A 23,903-nucleotide genomic window follows, 5' to 3' on the forward strand; every position below is an offset into this window, starting at 1 on the left:
TTGGATCTTCAGTAAATGAAATGCAATGCAGGGAAAAATCAGAGCTACAACTAGAGGATGGAGTGTCTTTTGCCTGGAGGTGACAGTTAATTCGGGGGAGGATGAGTCATTGTTGGAAAGCAGTGTAGCATCCTTTGGGCTGGGAACAGTGGTCGTTTATTTAAGCTGTCTCTTGCTGCTGGTTCCATTTGACATTTTTCTTATTTGGTATACAGAGAAAAAAAGTCAGCATGAGACAACACTATTGCAGACTCAGAATTAAGATTTTTAATTTAAAACATGAGTTGAGTGTATTATTTATTTTCTTTTTTTGAAAAATTGTGCCCTTTGGAAGACCATCTCAGAGTGAGGTGATCAGTCTTATTTGCATCACTTTATGCCTCCTTTCAGTGATCTTAACATTAATATTTACAAAAGTACATTGTAGTTCAGTTCCAGAAATCTTTACTGAGTACCTGTTGTGAGGAATATAATGAAGAATAAGAAAGAGGAAGGTGAGATTTTTGGCTTGGTTGGAATTCAGAGTATATGGAACGTGTAATAGAAGCTAAGATTAGAAGCATAACCTCTCAACGTTGTGCTAAGTGGGTACGATTGAGGATTTTGAACAGAGGAGCTGTTTTTAGATAGTAGAGGGAGCATATTGGCTCATTTGTACTCTTGTGTGTGATTCAAATAACTTTTGCTGATGTTCATTTAAATAGGGGATCAGTTTCTCAAACGGCAAGCATCTTAGCCAAAGTATACTAAACAGCATCAGAAAATATTCAATACTATGAAATCTTGGTTTCAGGAATCACTTCACTGGAAAATACTAGGGCAAAACTATTCTTAAATAAATGGTACTAAGTAAGGAAAACAAAAGTCATTGTTGGCCAAATGGGTTCAGGGAGCCTGTATTCCTCACCTTGACTATTATACATAAAAGGATAGAAGTTTTAGTAATGTTATTTAAAGACCAGGAGGAGAAGATATTGGACGTACTCCTAAGGAATGAGTCAGTTGTTATTTAGGCCACTGTTTAGTTCAATGCCTTGATATATTTAGATCCTTTGTGACTTCGAAAAAAATAGCCCAGAGAACAATGTAGATGTCTTTTCGAATACTCCTTTTTTTCAAGAATCTAATTAGATAAGAAATTTTTATATCAACCAGCCAGTCAGGCCAGTACCAGTATCTAACGGTTAGCATCCTTCACTATGTTTGGTGGACCGTTTCTCTCAGAGCAGCTCAAATGTCAGCTTTTGTTGAGAAGAGAAAGATATTCATATTCTTTTTCCCTCTTTCAACCTTTCTCTCCTTCTCTCTCCCTCTCCCTCTCTCTCGCTCTCTCTTTTTTTCTCCCTTTCTCCCTTCCTCTCTCCCTGTCTCCCCCCCCCCCGCCCCCCACAGAGTACTTAAACCAAATAGTTAAAGCCAGTGGACTGATGAGTTGGCCTCAGTGTGAGTTACCAGGACTAGTTCTAAATTATTAATGGACAAAGTCATCCACTTGAGATAGTGAGCCAGTGACTCTGATACTAACCTGTTAATGGATGCAAAAAGAAGGAAAACTTAAAATCACTCTCAGTTGAGCAATATAGGATTGAAAGTATAAGCCCTTGTGCTTTTGATTAGGACCATATTTTATTCCCTAATGGTCAAAATGTGATTAACCCACGGTTACCAGGATTCTCTAATGTTACTATAAATGGAGACATTTCTCAGCTACCTGTTTTTTGTGACAGTTTTGCAAATAAAAATTAAATATCTCATTCACAGTTCATGGGAGCAGTCTATCTACAATGATCCTCTTTGACCAAAATGGGACCTTGAGATATAGTGAGTTTCCTGACATTAAAGACAGTCAGGTAGAACAGAGAGAGAGTTGATTTGGGGCTATGTAGCATATATTTCTTTATCGTGTAGGAATTTGACTAGATTAGAGTTTCCCAGCCCAAATTTAACTAAAAACCGTGTACTTCAAGAATAAGACACAAGAGGGGTGGAAATAAGAGCTACAACTGCCATCACTGAGCAAAGTGAAAGGGAGGGAATCAGTGTAAAAATCTTAGTAAAAATTTGTTTGGTGATAGGGAAAATTTGATAACCTTTAAGACCTCTTCTATTGCTGATTTTCTATAACAAACATTTCTGAATATGCAGGTCAAGTCCCTGGCACTTGGAATCCCACTGGGAGGTTCTAAACTGAATTGTGGGGCTTCCCTTCCCCTATTTCTGGTTTGGTAAACATCTTTACGAAAGCAGGCAGAGAAGCTGACTGCTGGGCCAGATCACAGTTGGTGCAGGCTTTAGGATAGGTGGTAGTGATGCCAGAGAAAGCCTGGATCTGTACAGACTGTTGGAGTAGTTGATAGCCAGCATCACCCAGGACACAGGTTAAATGAGGGAGCCGATGTCAAGGACCAACAATTAAGGCAGTGAATCTACCTCTGGCCATCTGAATCTAATGGAACTTCAGGCAGAGAAGGCCAGCACCACGGACAGCTCTTCAAAGCTGGGATGGGAATGCAAAGCCTAGGGTTTAGCTTGGGAAAATTGCGTTTAGGTCCTGGTTCTACCTCTTCCTAGTTAAAGGTCTCTACTATGGACAGGCAGTTTAATTTATGCAACTCTAAGTTTTCTGATCTGCAACATAGGAATAATATCTGCTCTACATAGTTCTTGTGTTACATATATTAGATAATAAATTGCAAGTGAAAGTATGTGTCACTTATACAAATTAAAGATGTTAATGTTGTTTTTATTAACCTTTCACTTTTAATCATTGATGTTTATCTGCCTAAGATTGTATTATGTTAATGAAAATTGCTAGATTCTTCTCAAGGTATGAAACAAGAGTTAAATAAAACTGATGGGCGAGACCAAGATACTGTAAGCAGATGTACACTTTATTGGTCAGAGATAGGAAGTAGGATATGCTGCCTATCTTGTAGGTTCAGGCACGGGTTCTTATATTTATTATGTCATTTAATTTTCATAACAGTTCTATGTATCTAGGAAAGAGTAGAGGAATCAGTTCATGCTGTTCGCTTCTATCACAGCATATTCCTCCTATTTCTGCTGCTGGGCTAAAATGAATGGTATCTAGTGTACAGGGCCAAAGAGGTGATAGAATTCAGATTCTCAGTTTTTTTCTAAAGGTTTTCCTGATGGCAGAAAGCAGGAGTTAAAGACAGAGAAAAGGGGAGGGTAAGGAATATACCTCAGCCCCCAACAAGGGGATATGAGAGCTTCCATGTCCAGGAGATGGAGTAATGTATTCAGGGACCCTTTTAGCAGGAGGCGAACCAAGCTTACTGGGATGAGTCAGGTTGTTACTAAGGTTACTGCAGATCTGGGCATGGTGGGGATCCTCTGCAAAGACCTGTAATCCAGCGGCTATTAAAGGAAATGACAAACCATACTTCGATATCTGTGTGTGGTAACTTTATGTAGTACAGTGATGTGTTAGTGAAAAGCATATAACTACCTTTGCAATTAGAGTATTTTAAGAGGAATGAAATTTTTGTGTCATTAGTGTTTAATCTTCCTGTCTTTGATGGAACCAAAATATTTTTCTTGTGATCCTTTCATAAATTTTTATTAGACTTAATTTGAATCGTTATTTCAGAACAGAATAGGATATCTCATGTTTTTATGAACATGAATTCTACATGTGGAAAATGACCGTTTGCATATGTAAATTGGTGAATATAAAATATATGATAATGAGAATTGATTGGGTAGCAAAGAAATAGCCTCAACATCTTTCCATATAGTTTATCTTATGTATATAAATATGTAGACAGCTACAGGGAGCTTTATAAGACTATTATTCAGGTTCTTTTATCTGAAGAGCAGCTGGGCTGACTTTTTTTACTTACCAGTTTGATAGATGCTTGTGATTATCTATTCAATAGCCCATTAAGGAATAGGTTGAAGTAGTAGCAATTTTCTGCCTACGTAGTATTTTAGATCCATTATCAGAGGAAATGATTGTTGTATGATGCTGTTGTCCCTCAGAACTTCTGAAAGGAAAATGTTAGTGATTAGATAGTTACATAATGATTTATATAATAGAAAGAGCACTGGAGTTGAAATCAGAAGATACAAGTTTGAATTCTTGCTTCAATACTTACCAGGTGCGTGGCCTTTGGTAAGTGTTTAAACCCTGTGAGCCTCTGTTTCCTCCTATGAAAATCGGATTGCCCACCTATGTCAGGGAATGGTTGTGAGATTATATTAGATGATGTATGTGAAAGTGCTTAAAACTTGTAACATAGTTTTAAAAGAAATTTTATTTATAATAGTTCTCTTTTTTGGTTATTTTCTACAGAAAGTGAGTGAGAAGGTTGGAGGAGCTGAAGGAACCAAGCTAGATGATGACTTCAAGGAGATGGAGCGGGTAAGTCTTCACTACTTAGGGTTCCCTTTGACATAGAACTTCCCAGCACACTAGGAAGAGGGAGAAAGGAGGGGAAACGGTTCTACACTGGTACCTGAGAATACATTTTATTATTCTTAAAAATACTCTCCTTTGAGTGTGTATTTTAAAACAGAAAATGTAAAGTATTCTGTCTTTCCTTTGTACTATCCTAAGAACAAAGCCTCAACGAAGGTGAAATGTCATAATGTACTTTTCCTGGTGAATTTTATCATCACTTTTTAGAACAGGGACAATGTGGAGCTGGTGTTTGAATTGGGGTGAGGTGGGAAGAGGACAAGGTGGGGAATGGGGTCCCCTACTTGTCTTTTGTAGCAAAGTGGCAGAAGCTAAGTAAAAAAAGTAGCAAAAGCTACTTTTGTTCTTTGCGTGAAGAGTCAAACAGAGAAAATTCCTAGATACTTTCTGCCTTGTCTTTTTCAGTTTTTTCTTCTGACGAGTTCCTTGATGAATTCAGCAAGTTCTTGTATTATGCCTCCTCTGAGCCAGGCATGTAGTATACGGCAGTGAACAGGACAAGTTTCCTGACTGCATGAAGTTCACAGTCTGGTGGGGAAGGCAGACTTTGGACAAATACTGACCAATGTGGCAAGGGTAATGAAACATTTATTAGAGAAGCTTGAAACAGAGGAAACTCACCCACACAGGGTGGTCAGGGAAGACTCTCCTGATAAAAGTGAAGATGTGGTGCCAGCCCTGATGGCCTAGCAGTTAAGGTTCATTGCGCTCCACTTCAGTGGCCCAGGTTCAGTTCCCAGGTGCAGAACCACACCACTCGTCTGTCAGTAGCCGTGCTGTGGTGAGCTGCGGCTCACATAGAAGAACTAGAAGGACTTACAACTAGAATATACAACTATGTACTGGGGCTTTGGGGAGGAAAAAAAAGAGACGAAGATTGGCAACAGATGTTAGCTCAGAGCGAACCTTTCCCAGCAAAAAAAAAAAAAAAAAATAATGCATTCAAATTCTGCAAAAAAAGTGAAGATGTGGAGGATGAGTAAGAGTTAGCAGAGCCAAGTGTGTTTCTGGTAAAGGAAACAGCAGGCAAGAGAGAACGGGACACATTTGAGTTCCTGAAAAGAAGATGAGTTGCCAAGAGACAGGGGTCTTGTGAAATGAGACTGTGTAGTATTTACCTAGCTGGTCATTCTGACTAAATTCACTGGTAGAATAGGTATCCACTGGAGTGGAGATCTAATACAAAGGTCCTGAGTCCCAACCAGAAGTCTAGGGAGCCAGCCTCTTAGACAGAATGCCTGGCAGCCACTTGTCCCCACTGGACTGCAGTCTGTGTTGGTCCCTATTTCTCATCTCTGGACAGTTCTAAATACCACCTGATCTTCAGTCAAAGCTGGTAGCCACTGCCGTTCATAGTTCACAGTGCCTATCCTTCTTCTACAGCATCAGTCTCCAGACATGGACACACCTGCCCAGAATGACTTGACTTTGACTCCTCCACTCCCTGTAATTTTGGAGTTAGTTCCAGACTCCCCTTGATGAGCAGCCCTGTCGTCTGTTAATTTGTCCCAGCTTCTGTCTACACCCAATCTTCCTTAGTCCCCCCCATCCTTTGATGTCTACCCCCCAACCCAGAGGGAATTTTTTGTATGTCACGTGGCCAGAGCCATGTCATTAATGACAGAATAGGCAAATATTTAGGAATTTAGAACTAGGGGGTCAGAATTTGAGTCCTGCTTTTAGCATCTGTCAAGACTAAAGGTAATAAGCTTGGTAGCTCACTGCCTAAGTTAAGACAGACTGTCTGTTTCTTAAATGAGACTAAAAAGAATAGGAAATTTGGAGAACAGAGTAGAATTTATCACTGAACAACTAATTAAACCTTTGAATCCATGAGAGTCTTGCAAACTAATTGAAATAAAAGAGGATCTTGCAAGTTTTTTACTTCAGGCAAAGACCCACAGACATCCCTCTGAGTCTAAAGGCAAGGTTTATTTCTCCTATTTCCTAGAAAATAATGAGTTTCTTCTCTTTAAAAATCTAGATATTCCTGCAATAAAGGAAACCTTTGCTTGTTATTTGAAGAACACACCTATGGTTTTGTATTTGGATTTATACCTAAGTAAATCGAAAGACTTAGATTTCAGTGCAGTGTGGAAATTGTTTTGTTCCATGTTATTTCACACATCTTTCATCCTATCTGTGGCTGTATTGCAAATTTTGCACTCCCTACCCATGCTAAATTTGCATTAAATTTAAATATTTCTGTGGTAATTGGAAAGCATGTGCTTTGGATTTAGAATCTCAAATCTTTTTCTTTCCTGTTAATTACTCACAAACATGTTTTAGCTCGATCTTCCCAAGCCTACAGAAGAATCACCTTTCCACAGTCGGTTTTCTGATCATCAGGCAGTTGGGGTAGAGAGACTTTTGTTAGCTGTGTTCTCAGAGGTGCAGTTAGACAACAAAATGAAACTAATTAGAGATGTGCATCAAGCAGCACTCCTGGGAGAGAGAAGTGAGTGTTCACAGAGGTGGTTTCTCTAATCACCACCCCAGCCACTCTCCTGCTGAGATGCAGTGAAATCTCTGAGCCCCGGCAGCCTTCTCCTCCCAGGGCTGATTAGGTGGAATCCTGTGGCTGTGTTGCGTCTGTGGGAACCCTGCCCATAGCTCTCTCCCCTCAAGTGCTGTGCAGGGAATTGTTTCTGCATTCGTTTTAAATGGTATCTGTTGCTTACAAGCTTTGTTAAACACAGACTAAGTTTCTTACCGTGGTATGAACATTGTATGAATTTGTTCTTTGAAAAGCTGCAGATTTTTTGTCAAGAGAAAGTTGAGGGACCTCTGGTTCCTTCTCAGATTTCCATCCTTTGCTGCAGTGGTTCTGTGTTTTTTGTGTATAGTTACATTCGTTAGTTTGCATGGAATATCTGTAAATGCCTCCACGTGCCAGGTATTATGCTGGGCACCCGGAGTACAAAGACGGTTAAGGCATAGTTCCTGCCTCCAAGGAGCTTCCAGTTTTGATGGAAGAAATAAGCTCATTAATCAGTGGCTTATAGGACTGCAGACTTACGTGGTACTTGGTGTTCTGGGGATGATTCCCATGGAAGAACTAACACAGGCTGGGTAGATCAGTGGAAGCTTCCTAGAGGAGAGATTGCCTGAGTGAAATCCTGAACTTTTCTCCTGTTCCTGCATACATGGGTAATGCAGAAGTCCAAGCCAAGGAGTGCCATGCCTCTTTTTGCAGCCTGAAAAGTATCCTGGGAAATTCCTGCTGTTGAAACCAGAGGAGTCCTCAGGTTGGAAATATGGCTATAGACCAATTTAATGAGAATGGAATTCTTCTGAAGGGGCAGCTTCAAGTTTTAAGAAAAGCAGGACATTGAGAAAGAACAGAAAGAATGCCATTCCATGTGAGAGTGAGAAAGAGTGGGTTGTTGGCAGGGTGAGGTGTGGAGAGAGGCTGATAGGAGGATGTCCATGGTCATTATCTTCATACACTTAATTTGGCATTGGGTGGAGAGGGATTAGATCCTTCTGTTCAACCCCAAGTGGTAGAACTAGAATTAAGGCATAGAAACTATGGGGAAATAGATTCAGGCTCAATATAAGAAAGAACTTTTGGCTGCTAGAGCTATTTTTCCTTAAAAAAAAGAGCCTTAGACGTGGCTGCATTTCTCATCACTGCCCGTATTTACACAGAGGCTAAACTTTACTACATTCCCAGCTGCGGTGTGAAGCACCCTAGTCGTCGTCTCTTTCGAGTTTTGTGGCAAGTAATTTGTTACTAATAATGTCACTTTTTAAAAAGATCGTTCTTACTTGAATTCTAGTGATTTACCTTGAATGGAAGAGAAAGGAGTCAAGGCCCAGCTGGCGTGCTGAGTATAACACATATCCCTGAGTGCACCCATGGGCATCTGTCATGCCCATGAATGTCTTATTCCTGGGTGTGGTGGAAAAAGAGAAGATGTGGATAATTGTACTGAGATACTCATGCACTGGTGTAGAATTGTAAGATGGGTGAGAGCCCCAAACAAGATGAGCTTTAAAGACATCTTTCTGCTCATCCTGAAATTTAGGGAAGGCAGATTTCTTCTCAGTTATGTGTTTACAATATATTTCCAAACTAATATTCATTAAAGATAATGCCCAAGAAGATTAGCAAAAAAATACATTGGGGCAATCTCAGTCTAATGCCTTGTTTATTTTTGTTTTTCAGCACCCTGTTTATTAATCAGGCTTTCTGAGTACATAAGATAACTGCTATAAAGCAGAGCAATTTGGGGACAGGTACATTAACTCTTCCAAGTCAGTAGGGAACTATTAAAAGCATCATTATTGGACCAGCCTGTATCTTACTGCCAGACAGACTTTCCCAGGACACTGTTTTCATCATGTCTCTATGACTTGTTTAATTAGGTATTCTCGTTCAGGGTTCTCATCACTTTAAGCGGATGTGTGTCCATTCTTAATAGGTACATTTTCTTAACTTCGGTGATAGAAAAATTAAGAATTTGAATAGATTTTAGTGTTTCATTTGACATTTTTAACATTTCTTTTGCATACCCACTGTGAGTTACCCCATATCCAAGTGGATGCTTGATTCATCTATTTATTATTGATCGCTAAACCCACAGACTATCTGTGCTTCACTTTAAGGTGTCTAGTTTTTCTTAAACTCTGCTCCTGCGTCCCTGTGACAGATCTGGTATCATGCAGTATCTGACGGTGTGAAGTCATATCTTTCAGCCATTTGTTGCTCCACAATGAATACCATGTTGTTCAAGTGTGCTGTCACCTAAGTTCAGGAAACACTGACTACTGTTTTCTCCAGTGGAAAAAGGTAATATTTAGATGCCTCAAAACAATAACCCATTCTAGTCAATCCAGTACCTTTCACTTCTCTTGTATCTTGTCTCTAAAGACTGAGACAGCTGGTGAAATGATCAGCATCACCTGTAGATTCAGCATGGCTTGGCGAAAATAGAACCTTAGCACAGGGATCAGGAGACTTTTTCTGTAAATATATTAGGCTTTGTGGGCCAGAGTACCTCTGTGCTCCCTGTTGCAATCCTCACCTCTACTGTTGAAGAGCAAATAAACAACCACTGACAGTGCTTAAATGAATGAGTGTAGTTGTCTTCCAATCAAATTTATCTCAGGACACTGAAATTAGAATTTCAAATAGTGTGCACTGAAATAGTAGTCTTCTTTTGAATTTTTCCAACCATTTAAAAATATAGAAACAGGTAGTGGCCCGGATTTGGCATACCCATAGTTTGCCATAGTTTGGCAACCCTTGCCTTAGCATGAAGAAGAAAAATATTGTAGTGAGTAAAGAAGGTTGAGAGAGCTATTTTTCTCCCTACCCAAGGCTGTAAATTACAAGACTGGATAGTGAAGGAAGCACCTCCTGAGTCTAAAGTATTAAGAGTTGCTAAAATCTTGGTCTTGAGAAAATTGAAGAAAAAAGACTAGAAGAATATATGCCTACACATTTACTTACCTTCAGAAGAAAACTTATTTCACATAGAATTTTTATTTCCTAAAGACATGCCGATATTTGTATATATTTACAGTTTCACTTCCTCTAAACAGCCTTCTCTAATGGCTCCCTACCCTCATCTAGACAAAGTTAGTTAAAGAAATGGAGGCTTAGGAGCTCACAAGAATTGAAATTGTAATTTAGGATGCATCAAAACTTATTTTCAAGTAATAGTCAAATCTGAGCATTGAGGAAATCATTAGCTATATGTCATAAGTTCAAAGTGAAACTGTGCTGTTCTCAAATGGGAATAAACTCTGGCCAGTTATAATAAATTACTCATGTGGAAATATTCCTAGTTCATGCTAATTATATCAGGCCTGTCAATCAGAGAACATGTGCTTAGACATTGCCAGTTTACATATATGAATAGCTTTCCTAGCAAGCGCCTAACAAGGTGCATTCAAGGTTCTCACAGGGTAACGGCCCTCAGCCTGTTCATGGCTGACATGGTATAGTTTACTTCAGCAAAAAGAGTTCTGCACATTATTAGTGAGGACAGAGATGGAGAGAAGTTAGAAACTGGTCAGCCTCCTACCTGCAGATGGTCATTGGACAATTCAGTTCCTCCAGCTCTTTTTTAGGAACCTTCTGATCCGTGACCTTTGGAACTGCTTTTATTCCCATCACAGCCACACTAGCTGTGTGACCTCAGGGAGTTCCTTTCCCTTCTTTAGGTTCAGATTTCCACATTTAAAAAATTCAGGCTTTGGACTGGATGCTTTGGGCTAGATGCTCTGCTGATCTCTTTCTCTTATGTTCATTAACTCTGGCAAGTGATTATCTGTCAGAGTAAAATCAGGAGCAAGATCCTAGTGAATGAATTTGCTGATAGCTGTTCCCTGTGTGGCGTATGTCTTGATAATGCAATACACAAATAATTATATTGGGTAAAGTTGTTTTCAGAGGTGGATCTCAAGTGAAGGTTGTTTTATGCTCTAATCAAGAGCGTTTAGCTAGAGCTTTTTCTGTAATGATGTGTAGGTAACTAAAAGTGTTGAAGGAGTCACCTCAGTGGGCTCCAAGTCTATAAAGATCTGGGGTTGTATGGGCTCTTTCTTGGGAGACTTGGGTCAAACCACAGGGGACACTGAGGTAGTTTGTATTCCTACTTCCCTTCTAAGGTTGAATCCCACTCTGGGACCAAACTTAATGCTTTAATATTGGTATCTCCCGTGTCTCTGTGCCTCCCCGGAGACCACTCGCTTTAGCCAAGCTGGTGGCTTTTGTGTATAAAGGCTGAGTAGTGAGGCAGTCTGTTTACAGAGCCCCAAAGGGAGAGGGGGTTCCATACCCCAAATGAGAACCATTTTTCATGCCTTCTTTGCTGACCTCCCTGTGGACCACTCAAGATATGCGTTGCTGGCACCCAGCCTCTGTAGAGAAGCCTGTGTAACAGAAGGCATGTGGTCCAACAGCTCAGCATGGGAAAGCCTCCGTTTCGCAGATGCCCAGGGTAGAATAGTTCTTGTGGGTGAAGTTTCCACAGACTTTGAGGACTTTCAAAACAAAAACAGAAAATGGGTGGCAGGTGCTTTCCTCTTGGTCCTGTGTGGTTGTCCAGGCCCCAGCCCCGTCTGACTTGGTATCTCTCTTCAAATTGGGAGGTGTTGCCATTGCTCGTCTCTACAGGGAGCTTGTACTTTCAGGAAGTCTAGGGTAGTGGTTTAGAACACAGACTCTGGAGCCAGAATTGGGCAAGTTTCTTAACCTCTCTGTATCTATTTCCTGGGGTTTCTGAGGATTAAATGTGTGAAGACATTTAAAGCCCTTAGAACAACTTCTGACAAATAGAAAACATTTTATGGTGATGGTGGTTATGATTATTACCGAGGAAAGAGATGAGGGAAGTGAGAAATTGGTTAGCCTCCCAACATCAGATAACTTCACGATATCAGATGGTCATTGGACAGTCAGTTCCTTCGGCACTCTCTCTTAGACACTTGGACTTTTGGAGTTACTTTTTCTTCCCATCATAGCCACATAGGACCTTTGGATATATTTGGTGTCAGATTCCGTAATCTTTGTCATATAGTCAGCAGGAGACCTGCGTTTTCCTCCTATCACACATGTAACCTGGACTTGCAGTGTGTTTGTTCTACACACAACCTTTGAATTCATTTCCATGACGTTGAGTGCGTAGTGGTTGGTTGGCATTCTGCTAATACTTCCAGGACCTCCAGGTATGGTTGCACAAGTTCTGCACTGCACAACTCCAGAGGACCACTCTTCACCTCAGTACTAAACTCTGCTTTGTACATACTCAAATCTAAGACATCTTAAAAACTCAAGTCAATCAAAAGGACCTTCATATGTAGGCAGGCACCTCTTAAATAGGAGTGCTTTTTAAGATAATTTTATTCCACGATGACCTCATAAGAAAAAGTATTTTCCTTTGTTAATTGCAGTAAAAGCAAACTTTTTACACACACACTAATATGACTACCATGGAATGGGAAATTATTAAGCATTGAAAAATAAAACTGAAAGATAAAATCTTCTGATGGGTTATGGCTTGGTTTCTAATTATGAAAAAGAAAGAGGCTTACCCCATCCATGAAAGGCTGATTTCATATGTAGATACAGTAGGTTATTGAAAAATTTCTTGGAACTGAGGGAGGAGCCTTTGAACTCCAATTAAAATAAAAGTCCCCATGGACTTAATTGATATCTGAAATTCCACCATCAAAAATTAGTTCCTTTTGGGGCCAGCCCGGTGGCATAGTGGTTAAGTGCACGCGCTCTGCCTCGGCGGCTCTGGGGTGGTTCGCAGGTTCGGACCCCGGGCGTGCACCAATTCACCACTTGCCAAGCCATGCTGTGGTGGCATCCCGTATAAAGTAGAGGAAGATGGGCACAGATGTTAGCCCGGGACCAATCTGCCTCAGCAGAAAGGGGAGGATTGGCATCAGATGTTAGCTCAGAGCTAATCTTCCTCACCAAAAAAAAAAAATAAATAAAAAAATAAAATAGTTCCTTTCACTCATATATTCCATGCAGATACTTTGGATATTTATTTTCATTAGTCATTTACCCTCTAGAGTGAGTGAATGGACCAGGCATGCTAATAAGAAAGGATTTCACGGTGAATGTAGAGAGGATATAACTGTACTGAACAGCTTACATAGCCTCTCCATGTGGGGAGAAGGGCCCCCAGAGAGAGGACATGGTGAGCTGCTACACGCAAATACTGACCATTCAAAATTGTGCTGGCATAGTCTCTAGAATTAACCAAAAGTTCAAGGTCTGATTAGAAGTGTTTGCTCAAGATTTTTGTAAACTTAGGATGTTCTCAGAAGTTAAATAAGAACTGTCTTTCTCTTACTCAAATGAACAGAATTGATGTTGCGTTTTTCTTTCTTTAGGGCAGGGAAACCTGCCGCCATGCCTGGCCCTCTGTAGACATCCAGTCAATGCCTCTGGGGCAAAATATGATATATTATCTCTACCTTGTTGTTAATATTTTTACTTTTAGGTGCATTTATTTTATGCTGAATTTATTCCTGGGCCATACGTTTTTGTCTCTTCAGTTTCTTCTGGGATATCTTTTTCTTCTGTACAACCTCCTCTTCTGGTTTGGGAACAGTTTGCTGTTTTCCAGTAAGAATCCTCTCAGTGTGGCAGGGTGAGCTCACCGAGGGGTTAATGAGACTATGAGTTCCGTTAAGTGCGGGGCCCACTTTGAGGGTCTTGTTCTCCTGGATGTGCTCAATGACCAGAGTCTCTACATCAAAACCCTTAAGTTCAGCATTGCTCTCTGCATTTTTAAGCATGTACAGCAAAAATTCAGTACTCTTACTGAATCGTGGAACTTGTGTCCAGCCCCACTGTTTGGCCTGGGCACGCCTACCAACTCCAGCATTGTGACGATGGAATGGCTTGCATTGCTTCTGTAAAGTAACATCTTTCAGAGACTTGGTGGCTTTTTGGATATGTGTATCCTCCCTGGCCTGGGTAGTTTCATGAGTGTTCTTAAAGTAAACATGAAGATTTGAACCTCTTGATTTGCATGATTTTGTGGAGTTTTCTGAGTCAAATGAATAGCAGACCATTTTCAGAGACCACCTCAGGCCACTTACGGGAAGAGGAAGCTATCTCCAACTTATTTTGCCGGAGGATAATGAAGTCTATTTTGAAACAAATTTTAGGAAATGACCAGATTCCTCTGTGGATAAGTCGGCTTTTCTTGATGGAACACAGCCGAATGCAAAGCCATTATTACTTCTGGCGTCTCCTCCAGCCCCTTAGCCTCCGCCGCAGGACTGGTGCTCTGGCCACCACCAGTGGTTGTACGTCTACTCAAGCAAAATTAAAGCTCTTAAGCCAATAATTTTTGTCATTTAGAATATTTATTTTCTCATTTCAGAAAGTGGATGTCACCAGCAGGGCTGTGATGGAAATAATGACTAAAACAATTGAATACCTTCAACCCAATCCAGGTAAGGAATCACTTAATATGGTCAGGGTATCCCTCCAGGTAACTTTTAGTTTCTCTTTGATAGATAGTTTAAGTTTGGTGTGCTTCTACTTCCTCAGCCCACTTTTCTGGAGGTTCCGTGACTTCAGGTATAGCACTTTGGGGAGGAGGACTTTATAAGCCTCACATTGAAGTCACCAGAGGGTTCTGTAGTGTTCTGTCTGACTGTGGTGTATTTAACAAACAGCATTGTGTGGACAGCTTGGGTGGCACATAATATCAGGGTAGCTACAAGCTGTTACTAATGGAACTTTAATTTTCAAGGGACGGTAAGAAAGAAAATTGGGATAATTTTAAGATAAGACATAGTAATTCCCAAAAGGTGTGAAAAAGTAGGAAGTCGAATAGTTTTTGTGAAATACAGAGGTTTTCTGCTCAAATAGCATCACTGAAGTCTTTGGAGAGTTGTTCTGTTTTTTTCTTTTAATTTTTTTTTTTTTTTTTTTGAGGCAGATTAGCCCTGTGCTAACATTTGTTGCCAGTCTTCCTCTTTTTTCCTCCCCAAAGCCCCATACATAGTTGTATATCATAGTTGTAGAGTTGTAGCTCTTCTATATGGGACACCACCTCAGCATGGCCTGATGAGTGGTGAGTAGGTCCGTGTCCAGGACCCGAACCGGCGAACCCTGGGCCGCCGAAGCGGAGTGCGCGAACTTAACTGCTGTGCCACTGGGCCGGCCCCTGGAGGGTTGTTCTTAATTCTGATTCTTCTGCAAGAACATCGCAGATCAGCATTTGTTCCTGCTAACCTGTTACACTCTAAGAGAAGGAAGTTACAATAGAGATAATGGAGCTCTCCTTGAAAAGAGAACCAGGCAGAACTGGGGCAGTCTCTTTAGGCAGGAGGTGTAACAGAGCAAAGCAGCCTACATCATGGACCCCCTCACTCCTCTTCTTGTAGAGCAGTTCCTAACTGCAGAGTGTAGAAACTTGAAACAAGGCTGAATGTATTTATGTGAGATATATGATTATTTGGAAAACTGCTTACTCTTGAGACTAGTTTCTTTGGGAGTTTCAGGTTGGGATTCCAGTGTCTGTGGTGGTCCTAGGGAAGATGAGCCAGGCACTGTGTCAGCCCCCATATGTTTGGATGCTGAGCATTAGTGGGCAAGAGATAAGAAAAGGGGAAGGTGTGGGATAAGAGGAAGTGGGCAAGTGCAATAAAGTGCTGACTGACTCTCTACCGCCTCCTGCTGGCTGTAGCCTGCATTCAACCTTTATTCACCTTGGACAGCGCAGCTGCTGTTTTGAAGATAAACTTTGTGGGAATAATGTTCTCGATTTTTTTTTCTTTTTCTTGAAATAAGTAAGAGATAGGATTATGTGAGGAAGTAACATACAGAAGTAAGTATAGTAAGGCTGTCGGAATCAGGAATTTAACTGGACCAAATGGTTAGCAAATTAGGCAAAGAATAGCAAAAATCAAATTTCTGATTTTTACCCAGAGCCTTCTTTATGACCTTTATATTTTACAGAAGTGAAAGGCTCTCTCAGATGTACATCTGTTCCTTAGTATTTAAATAACTGTAATTGGTCAGGTTCTGAAAAGAGAGCTGCTCACTCTGCCTCGCCATAAGATATCATTTTATAGGGGCAAGAAATTTCTGTCTTCATCTTTGTGTAGAACTCTGGGGTGCTCTCTGATTTCCTGGTATTTACACATGAATTGTGTTAGTAACGCATTGCTGTGGGGCTAAGATAAATATAGGGAAGGGGAGGAAAAATATAGTATTTAGCACTAATGCGTTTTTGATACAGTGCTAGTTATATACACTGTCTCATCTCAAAAGTAACCATTTTTTCTGGTTGTAAAAATAAAACACAGTTAAGCAATTTGTACTATGAAAAAGAGGCTAAAAATCCATTGTAACACAAACTCTCAGTGGGAACCCATGTGTTCCTGAGTATAAAAGAACGATGCTCTGTTGTGGCTAGTTGCAGTACGTTGAATAGTATGTCCCCCCAAAAAATTAGGGCAGCCTAGAACCTCAGAATGTTACTTTATTTGGAAATATTTTCAGAGGAAATTAGTTAATGATCTTGAGAATAACTCATCCTGGAGTTAGAGTAAACCCTAAATCCAAGGACTGGTGTCCCTATAAGGAGAGGAGAAGACACAGTGAGAGACAGGGAAGACCAGTGAAGATGGAGGCAGAGGTGAGAGTGATGCTGCCCCAAGTGAAGGGGCAGCTAGAAGAGGCAAGGAAGGAGTCTCCCAGAGAACCTCTGGAAAGAACCAACCCTGCTGACACCTTGATTTTGGTCTTTTGGCCTCTTGAACTGTGAGAGAGTTACTTTCTCTTGTTTTAAGTCACTTAGTTTGTGGTGATTTGTTAGGGCAGCACTAGAAAACGAATATAGGAGGCTAGCATCATTTTATGCAGGTAAAAACAAGGGCCAGAAAATTTAAGAAGCTTTCCCAAAGTTATCCACCCAGAAAGGGCTGAAGCCAAAATTGGAACCCAGGTCTCACTGCCTCCTAAGCCCATGTACTTTCTGTTGCACGATCCTGCTTCTGAGAAGAATGGGTTCAACTTCATGGAGGTGCAAAGGGTCCTCCATCTTCAAAGTGCGTACGACAGAAATTCAGAAAGGAAACAAATTGTGGGACTGGGACTTAGTTTTTCCTTTAATAAAAAAGATAACAGGAGAAGGTAATTGGGAGAGATTTGAATTTTTAGAAATGCTATATTTTTTATCGAATGCTTAATATGCTAATTAGCTGCCAACATATTGGTTTTATGGTTATTTGAAAATTGAATGGACATCTGCTACCAAGGACAATTAAGGGCATCACCAGGCAATCCCAGGTTGGTTTCAGAAAAGCAGTTATTTATGGGCAGACCACATATGTATGCAAATAAGTGTCACCCAGAAGAGTCTAGAACAAAACAAAATTTCGTATAATGGTTCTGCAGAATTTAGACAATTGGTATTTAGTTGGTTTATGATAGATATGACTTAGTTCCCCCATGAATTTCTTGCCCTGAGAGCAGACGCTGGTTCTAGTGCTCGTGAAAGGTAGCTGGTCAAGTACCCTTGTTCAGAACCGAAGTGTCCTTGAGAAGGGGATGCAGGAGTCTAGCAAACACCCAGAGGCACGTAGTCCTTGGGTGCAGAAGAGCAGAAGGAATATTCCCAAACTCGTGCAGGCTGGTAGATACTTTGACCACTCAGCCTCTCAGCGACCCCAGGAGCTGGATCAGCCAATATGGATCACTGTATGCTGGTCTCGAATAAGCAAGATCAGCACAGAGGCTGTCGCCAAGTAACGAATTTACTTGGACAGGCCAGTAGAATTAGTGGAAATTAATTGCTTTGAGGGTACTTTGAGAGTATCTTGTATTAGATTAATACTTTAGGAGACTTTCTGGCTTTCTGATCTTGTGGTTGTAGAGCATATACATCTTTTATATTCTCGAAACTCAGTTCCTATTGAAACGATGATCAAAGAGAATCTGATTAATTTTCATCAATCTGTAGATATGCTTTGTGTAGGCCCCACATTCACTCTAGCCCGCTCCTGGAGTGATATTTTTAAAAGACAAATCTGATCATATCATTATCTTGCGTAAAACCCTTCAGTGGCTTTTCATTGCTTTTAGGATTAAGTTTTACATTTTTAACATGGCTTAAAAGGCCCTCCCTACATGGTCAGCCTTTCCTTTCCCCTCCACCTTGCCAGGAAAACAGTTCCCTCAGGTTGGCATAAAGGTCACTTAGCAGCCTTCCTTGACCCTGGACTATCTTAGGTTCCCCATCAACGTCCCTCTCATGATCCTGGCTGCTTTTCCCTGGTGACATGTGACACACTTACTGTAATTGTGTGATGTATGTGCTTTTGTTTGTCCTCCCTTGTAAGGACAGGACTGTGTCTCTCTTATTCACCCCCACAGCACCAGACCCCCAGACCCCCAGCTCAGTTCCAGGCGGCCAGTGGCACTTGGATATTTGAATAAATGAATTATGAAGCACAGTTGACAGTCAGGGGCTAATGTAATAAAACTGCTGTAACATAAAGGAGAGAAGGAAAAACTCTTCCTTTTCTCTAAACCATTGGCTCTACCCATGTAACCAACATTTATCAAGTGCACTTACTTTCATGCAAAGACCAATTCTAGATGTGGTGGGAGTAGAAACGGGACCACGGTTGGGTCCCTGCTTTCCAGGACTTCACAGTCTAACAGCGTAAGGTACATAACTCTGAGGAGAGTGGCCCAGAGGGCTTCACAGCTAATTCCTTCAGGAAATTCCAGCTAACTGATGAGGTGAGGAAGGGTGAATGGGGTCATGGGTCTACAGGTGTGCTCTGTGAGGCAGGGCTTTCAAGAACATAGCACAGAGAACTGTAAAGTCTTTCAGCTTGGACTGTGAAATTATTCTGACAGGAATAGCTATAAACCAGTACAAATTTCCAACCTGTTTAGATAAGAAATAATTTGAACATGAAAAGTACTGTGTACTAATTCCATTCTACCGATTGTGAGCCCCTATTCTCATGGTATCTAAGAGTAAGATCATCAGAGAAGATATGTCAGTTTTCTTATATGAGTATTTTGATGCCCTGTGGAGATTGAAAAAGCACTAAATCAGCATTGTCCAGTAGAAATAAGATGCAAACCACATGTGTAATTTTGAATTTTCTAATAGCCACATTGAAAAAGTAAAAAGAAAGGTAAAACTGATGTTAATAATATTTTATTTAACCCAGTATATCCAGAATTTTAACCAATATTAAAAATCTTTGAGAAATTCTACATTCCTTTTTTTTCTTGTACTAAGTTTTGAAATTCGATGTGTGTTTTATACTGGTAGCACATCTCAGTTTGGACAAGCCACATTTCAAATGCTCAGTAGCCTCCTGTGGCCAGTGGTTCCCATAATGGACAGCACAGGACTAGAGGGTTTGCCATTCAAGCTGTTTATTAAATTTTGATATATGTTGGATGTTTAGCATCTTGGTTTATGTATATTGGTGGCGGTTTCTTCAGTAGAGAAATGGAATCTTGATTTTGGATCAGAATATCTTTAAGTGTGTTTGTTTTTTAAACTTTCTACAAATCTGCTTCGTGGCACTGTAGTTCAGATCTTCCCCTTAAATAGAATAACAGACATGGCTGGATGGGCTGTGTTTCCTTCCCAGAATACTGGTTATGACAGAGGCTTTTCAGTTTGCACTGAAAAGGCATTCTGACCCTGAAATAGTAATCCTATACAGATTTCCAAGCTGTGTAGATAAAGAACAGTTTGATCATGAAAACACTGCACACACTCGAGGTTTTGGTTCTCTACAGAAAGACTTTTCCCTTGAAAGGCCTGTATGGTCCAGCTTTCTCCAGCATGCTGAGATGTGGGTATAAAATCGGGGTCATTAGCTATCTATTCAGAATTTTTTAATAATAATTTCAAATCTCATTTGTAGAATGTTTCCTGTGGAAGTAAAAGTAAGCTGTATTAATTTTAAAATATCTCATTAATCCCTGGAAAGACATTACATAAAAATTATTATACTTCTTTCCCATGGACTGCCCTCTTAAGCATCTCCTTCCAGAGATGAATAACTACAGTGACTGTAAGATATTTGGCGGCAGTAGAGCTGAAAATCAATATATATATTATTTGGCATTCGTGTGTTCAGATCCTTGGCTCCCGCAGAACTGAATTTGCTGTTTCCTGGAGGGCGGGACCTGAGTCGTAATCATCACCCTCTTGTCTTCCAGAGCTCTTAGCATTGTGCCTGGTAGGTGGTTTGCCCTCACTGTGTCTGCTGAATATATCCACCCTTTGCTTAAAGAATAAGGGATGTGTACTGAGGCTAGTACAGAGCTTTTACTTTTCCAAATCCTGGCACTGAAAAATAATGAAAATGCATAAAGGACAGATTACAAAAGTAATTGTGAGGAAAATGTCACTAAACTTCAGAGGAATAGGGTCTTTCAAGGATAAACATATTAAAGAGGAGAGTATAAGTCAGGTGATATGTAGTATAATTCGTATACTATGTGTACTGGAAAGGCTGGAGAGTTTTCCTATTTCTACTACAGCTTTGGGAAAAAACATTGAAAATTAGTAGGTTCCTAATATATTTGAGATACCTCAAGTAATCCAGAGTTTTAAATAAGCTGAAACTGGTGGATTAATGATATTCATTTGCTGTGTCTCTGAAGACTGCTAAAGCCAGACCTTATTTAAAATATAATTAAACATAACAGATATTATAGTTTAAAAATATGCATATATATGGGAAATGAAGCTAATGGAGTCTCACTTTAATAGCCCTGAGCTACTTAATGCACTGCGTGCCTGTGGTGGTCCCTGCGCTCCCTCTGTCTCTCCAAGTCTGGTCTCCCTCTTGTTCACCCTACGGCAGCCTCACCAGCCTTTGAGTTTCTCCAGTGCTTCAAGCCCTTCCCTGCGTCAGGACTTGGCACTGGCTGTTCCCTCTTTCTGGAATGCCCCACTTGCCCGTTATGTAACATCTGTCTTCTTACTCATCCTTCCTGCCTCAGCTTAAATATTACCTGCTCTGAGAGGCATTCCCTGAGCTCCCGTCTAGATCAGGTCCTCTCCAGAGCTGCATTCTTATACTACCTTCACATGAGTCTCCACACATCTGTCCAGCGGTTCCCCATTTATAGTAAGGTCAAAAGTCTTCATCATGGGTTACAAGGTCCGATGATCCGACTTCATTTTCTGCTCTCCTGCAGTCTCCATCCCGCTCCCTCTCCACCAGCATCACCAGCTTTCCCACTGTCCCTCAAACACACAAGCGCCCTCATTCATCTGGACCGAGCCAGTCCTTCTGCCCGAATCACTTTCTCTCCGGGTCTTCCCTCAGGTCTCTTGCTCCAATATCACCTTATTTGTGCAGCTTTCCTGACCATCTTGTTTAAAACATCATCACCCCTCATCACTCTCTAAGCCCTTTCCCTATTTTGTTTATCTTCATGGCACTTACCACTACTTAAACTTGTATTAAATGTTTGCTTGTTAAAGCGTGGCTTGTCTCTGCCGGCATCATGTAAGTGACCTGAGTGTAAGACTGTTGTTTGTACACTGCAATCAGAGAGCCCTGTTCTTATCTTTTATTGCACTTAGCACGATATTTCCTTTTCTAGGTTGTTTTTATTTGTTCAATATCCTGCCTGCCTTCATTCTTACTCCCCTAGTTTACATTCTCCACATAGCAGCCAGTTCATTCCATTAAAGATGTAAATCATATCTCGTCACTCCCCTGCTTATTATTCTCAATGGCTTCCCAGTGAACTGAAACTAGACTTCCTGGCTACAAGGTCCCGTGTGATTTGGCTCTTGCTCTGCCCCTGAGCCCATGTTGACCTCTGTGCACTCTTACTGGCTTCTTTCTGGTCGTCATGCTCAGATATTGGCACAGGAAGTTCCTCTGCCTGGAGCGCTTTTCTCTGGGCTCCCGTTGTGCCTGCTCCTTCTGGTCACTCCATATCCAGCTCTCTACAGTCCTTCCCTGGTCACTCTATCCAAAATAGCCTCTCCCCACCCCTCTCATATCCCTTTCTATTATTTTATCACCATTTGAAATTATGTTCTATTTTATCTTTTTTTTTTAATCATCAGCTCATCACCCCCTTTTTCCATCTAGAATGTAATCTCCACAAAGGTAGGGACGTTGTCCTGTTTACTATCCCTAACATACAGATAGTGCCCTCAATAAATATTTATCAAATGCATGCTGTTTATCTCTCCCACTGTCTTATAAACTCGTCCAAGACAAGGACTGTGTCTGTTTTGCTCATTTTTATATACCCAGTACCTAGCACAGTGTTTGGTGCTTAGTAAGTCATTAATTTGCTGAATGAATGAATCAAATCATGTTAAGCATATTTAAGCTCCATCTATAGGAGTAGCTAACTTTTCATGTAGGGTTATGGTCTGCAGACTTGAACAGGCCAGGATCAGAGCTGTTCCTCTGTCTATATAATATCGACTTGGTGTGTGCACAATGAATACATTTTACAATTGCTTTGGAAGAAGTATGCAAGTACATACTCTGATGTTTAAGATCATAGGCTGAAGCTACTGACAGAACATTCATATTTAAAGACATAGATAGATAATAGTTGTTCCTATTTTCAGATCATAAAACTGAAGTTTCAAGAGAGGTTAAATAATTTTCCCAAAGTCATGCAACAAAAGACCCAGAATTCATATTCAGATATGACTGTCTCCAGAGTCCATTTTGTTTTCACTGTTGTATGTTACAAAATATGAAGACAACTTCAGTCACACACTCTAGAGTGACCCCTAATGATTCACACCTTGTATGATCCCTTCCCTTTGAGTGTAGGTGGGATCTGTGACTTGCTTCTAACCAATAGAATACGGCAAAGGTAATGAGATCAACCACTTACCACTCCCTTGATTAGGTCACATTATGTGGCAAAGTTGCTAGAATGTCACTTCCATGATCCTGTTACATTATATAAAACTGTCTTAGGGGACTGGAGTGAGAGAGATTCTCCTGCTGGCCTAGAAGAAGCAAAGTGCCATGTGTGACTGCTTAAGGAGAGGGCCGTGTCAGGCAGCTGAGAGCGGCCTCCAGGACCTAAGGGCAGCCACTAGCCGACAGCCAGTGAGAAGCCAGGGCCTTCAGTCATAGCACCACAAGGTAGTGAAATTTGTCGACAACCTGAGTGAGCTTAGAAGCAGATTCTTCCCCACTCGGGCTTCCTGATAACATGGCAGCCTGGCCGACAACTTGATTGTAGCCTTGTGAGACCCTGAATAGAGAACGCTGTTGAATTGAGCCTAGACTTACAACCTACAGAAAGTGTGAGATAATAAATATATGTGGTTTCAAGCACTAAATTTGTGGAACTTGGTTACACAGCATAAAAAACTAATGCAATATGACTGTTTGTTCCCCAACCAGAGCCCCTAGTTCAAGCATGTCACTGTCTGCTGGGCCATCAGGCCATTTGCCCTTATCACTTACGGCTTCCTGGATACCTTACATTGAAGCAGGAGGTAGATTGAGAAAGCCTGTCACATCTTTTCAGCTCAGGATGAATTCTCCTGAACCCCCTAGGGAGTGGAAGGACACATCCACTCGATGCTAAGACTGCAGATGTCTTTGAAACATGAGACAATGAAAAGCACTTGGCACAGTACCAGACACTTCGTAGGGGCTCAAGAAGTGTCGCTCACCTTCTCTTCCCAGGGCCCGGCAGCCCTCCTCAGGGCATATCAGGTGCTTACCCAGCAATTCCTCCACAGACAAGGCCTCCAGGAACAAGTCCCTCTGCAGGACCTTTCCCACAACAGTATCATGGTGCCAAGAGCCCACCCTCTGTCTTCTCTGAAAACCCCAAGAAGCAGAGGCTCATGATGGTAGTACTCAGAGGGTTGTGTATTTTTCAAATCGCAGGAACCATTTTACACTCCTGTGGTGTAACTGCCTGCTCTCCCAGGACTGTGAGGCCTGTGTTGGCGCCTTGCAGCACCCCACG

At 41.1% G+C, this 23,903-nt stretch overlaps 1 protein-coding gene across 2 annotated transcripts in view; it reads left to right on the plus strand.

Annotated features, from left to right (window-relative positions):
• Positions 1 to 23,903, plus strand: part of SH3GL2 (SH3 domain containing GRB2 like 2, endophilin A1) — a 212,764-nt gene that overhangs the window by 160,161 nt on the left and 28,700 nt on the right. For both annotated transcript variants that reach the window (XM_087444654.1, XM_087444655.1), the window contains exons 2-3: positions 4,319 to 4,387; positions 14,308 to 14,380. In XM_087444654.1, coding sequence (XP_087300780.1) covers positions 4,319 to 4,387; positions 14,308 to 14,380 — 142 coding nt within the window. The remainder of the gene's footprint in view (positions 1 to 4,318; positions 4,388 to 14,307; positions 14,381 to 23,903) is intronic.

Source organism: Ceratotherium simum, chromosome 20 (genome assembly GCF_057802395.1).
Source record: "Ceratotherium simum simum isolate JZ-2026a chromosome 20, ASM5780239v1, whole genome shotgun sequence".
Classification (NCBI taxonomy): domain Eukaryota; kingdom Metazoa; phylum Chordata; class Mammalia; order Perissodactyla; family Rhinocerotidae; genus Ceratotherium; species Ceratotherium simum.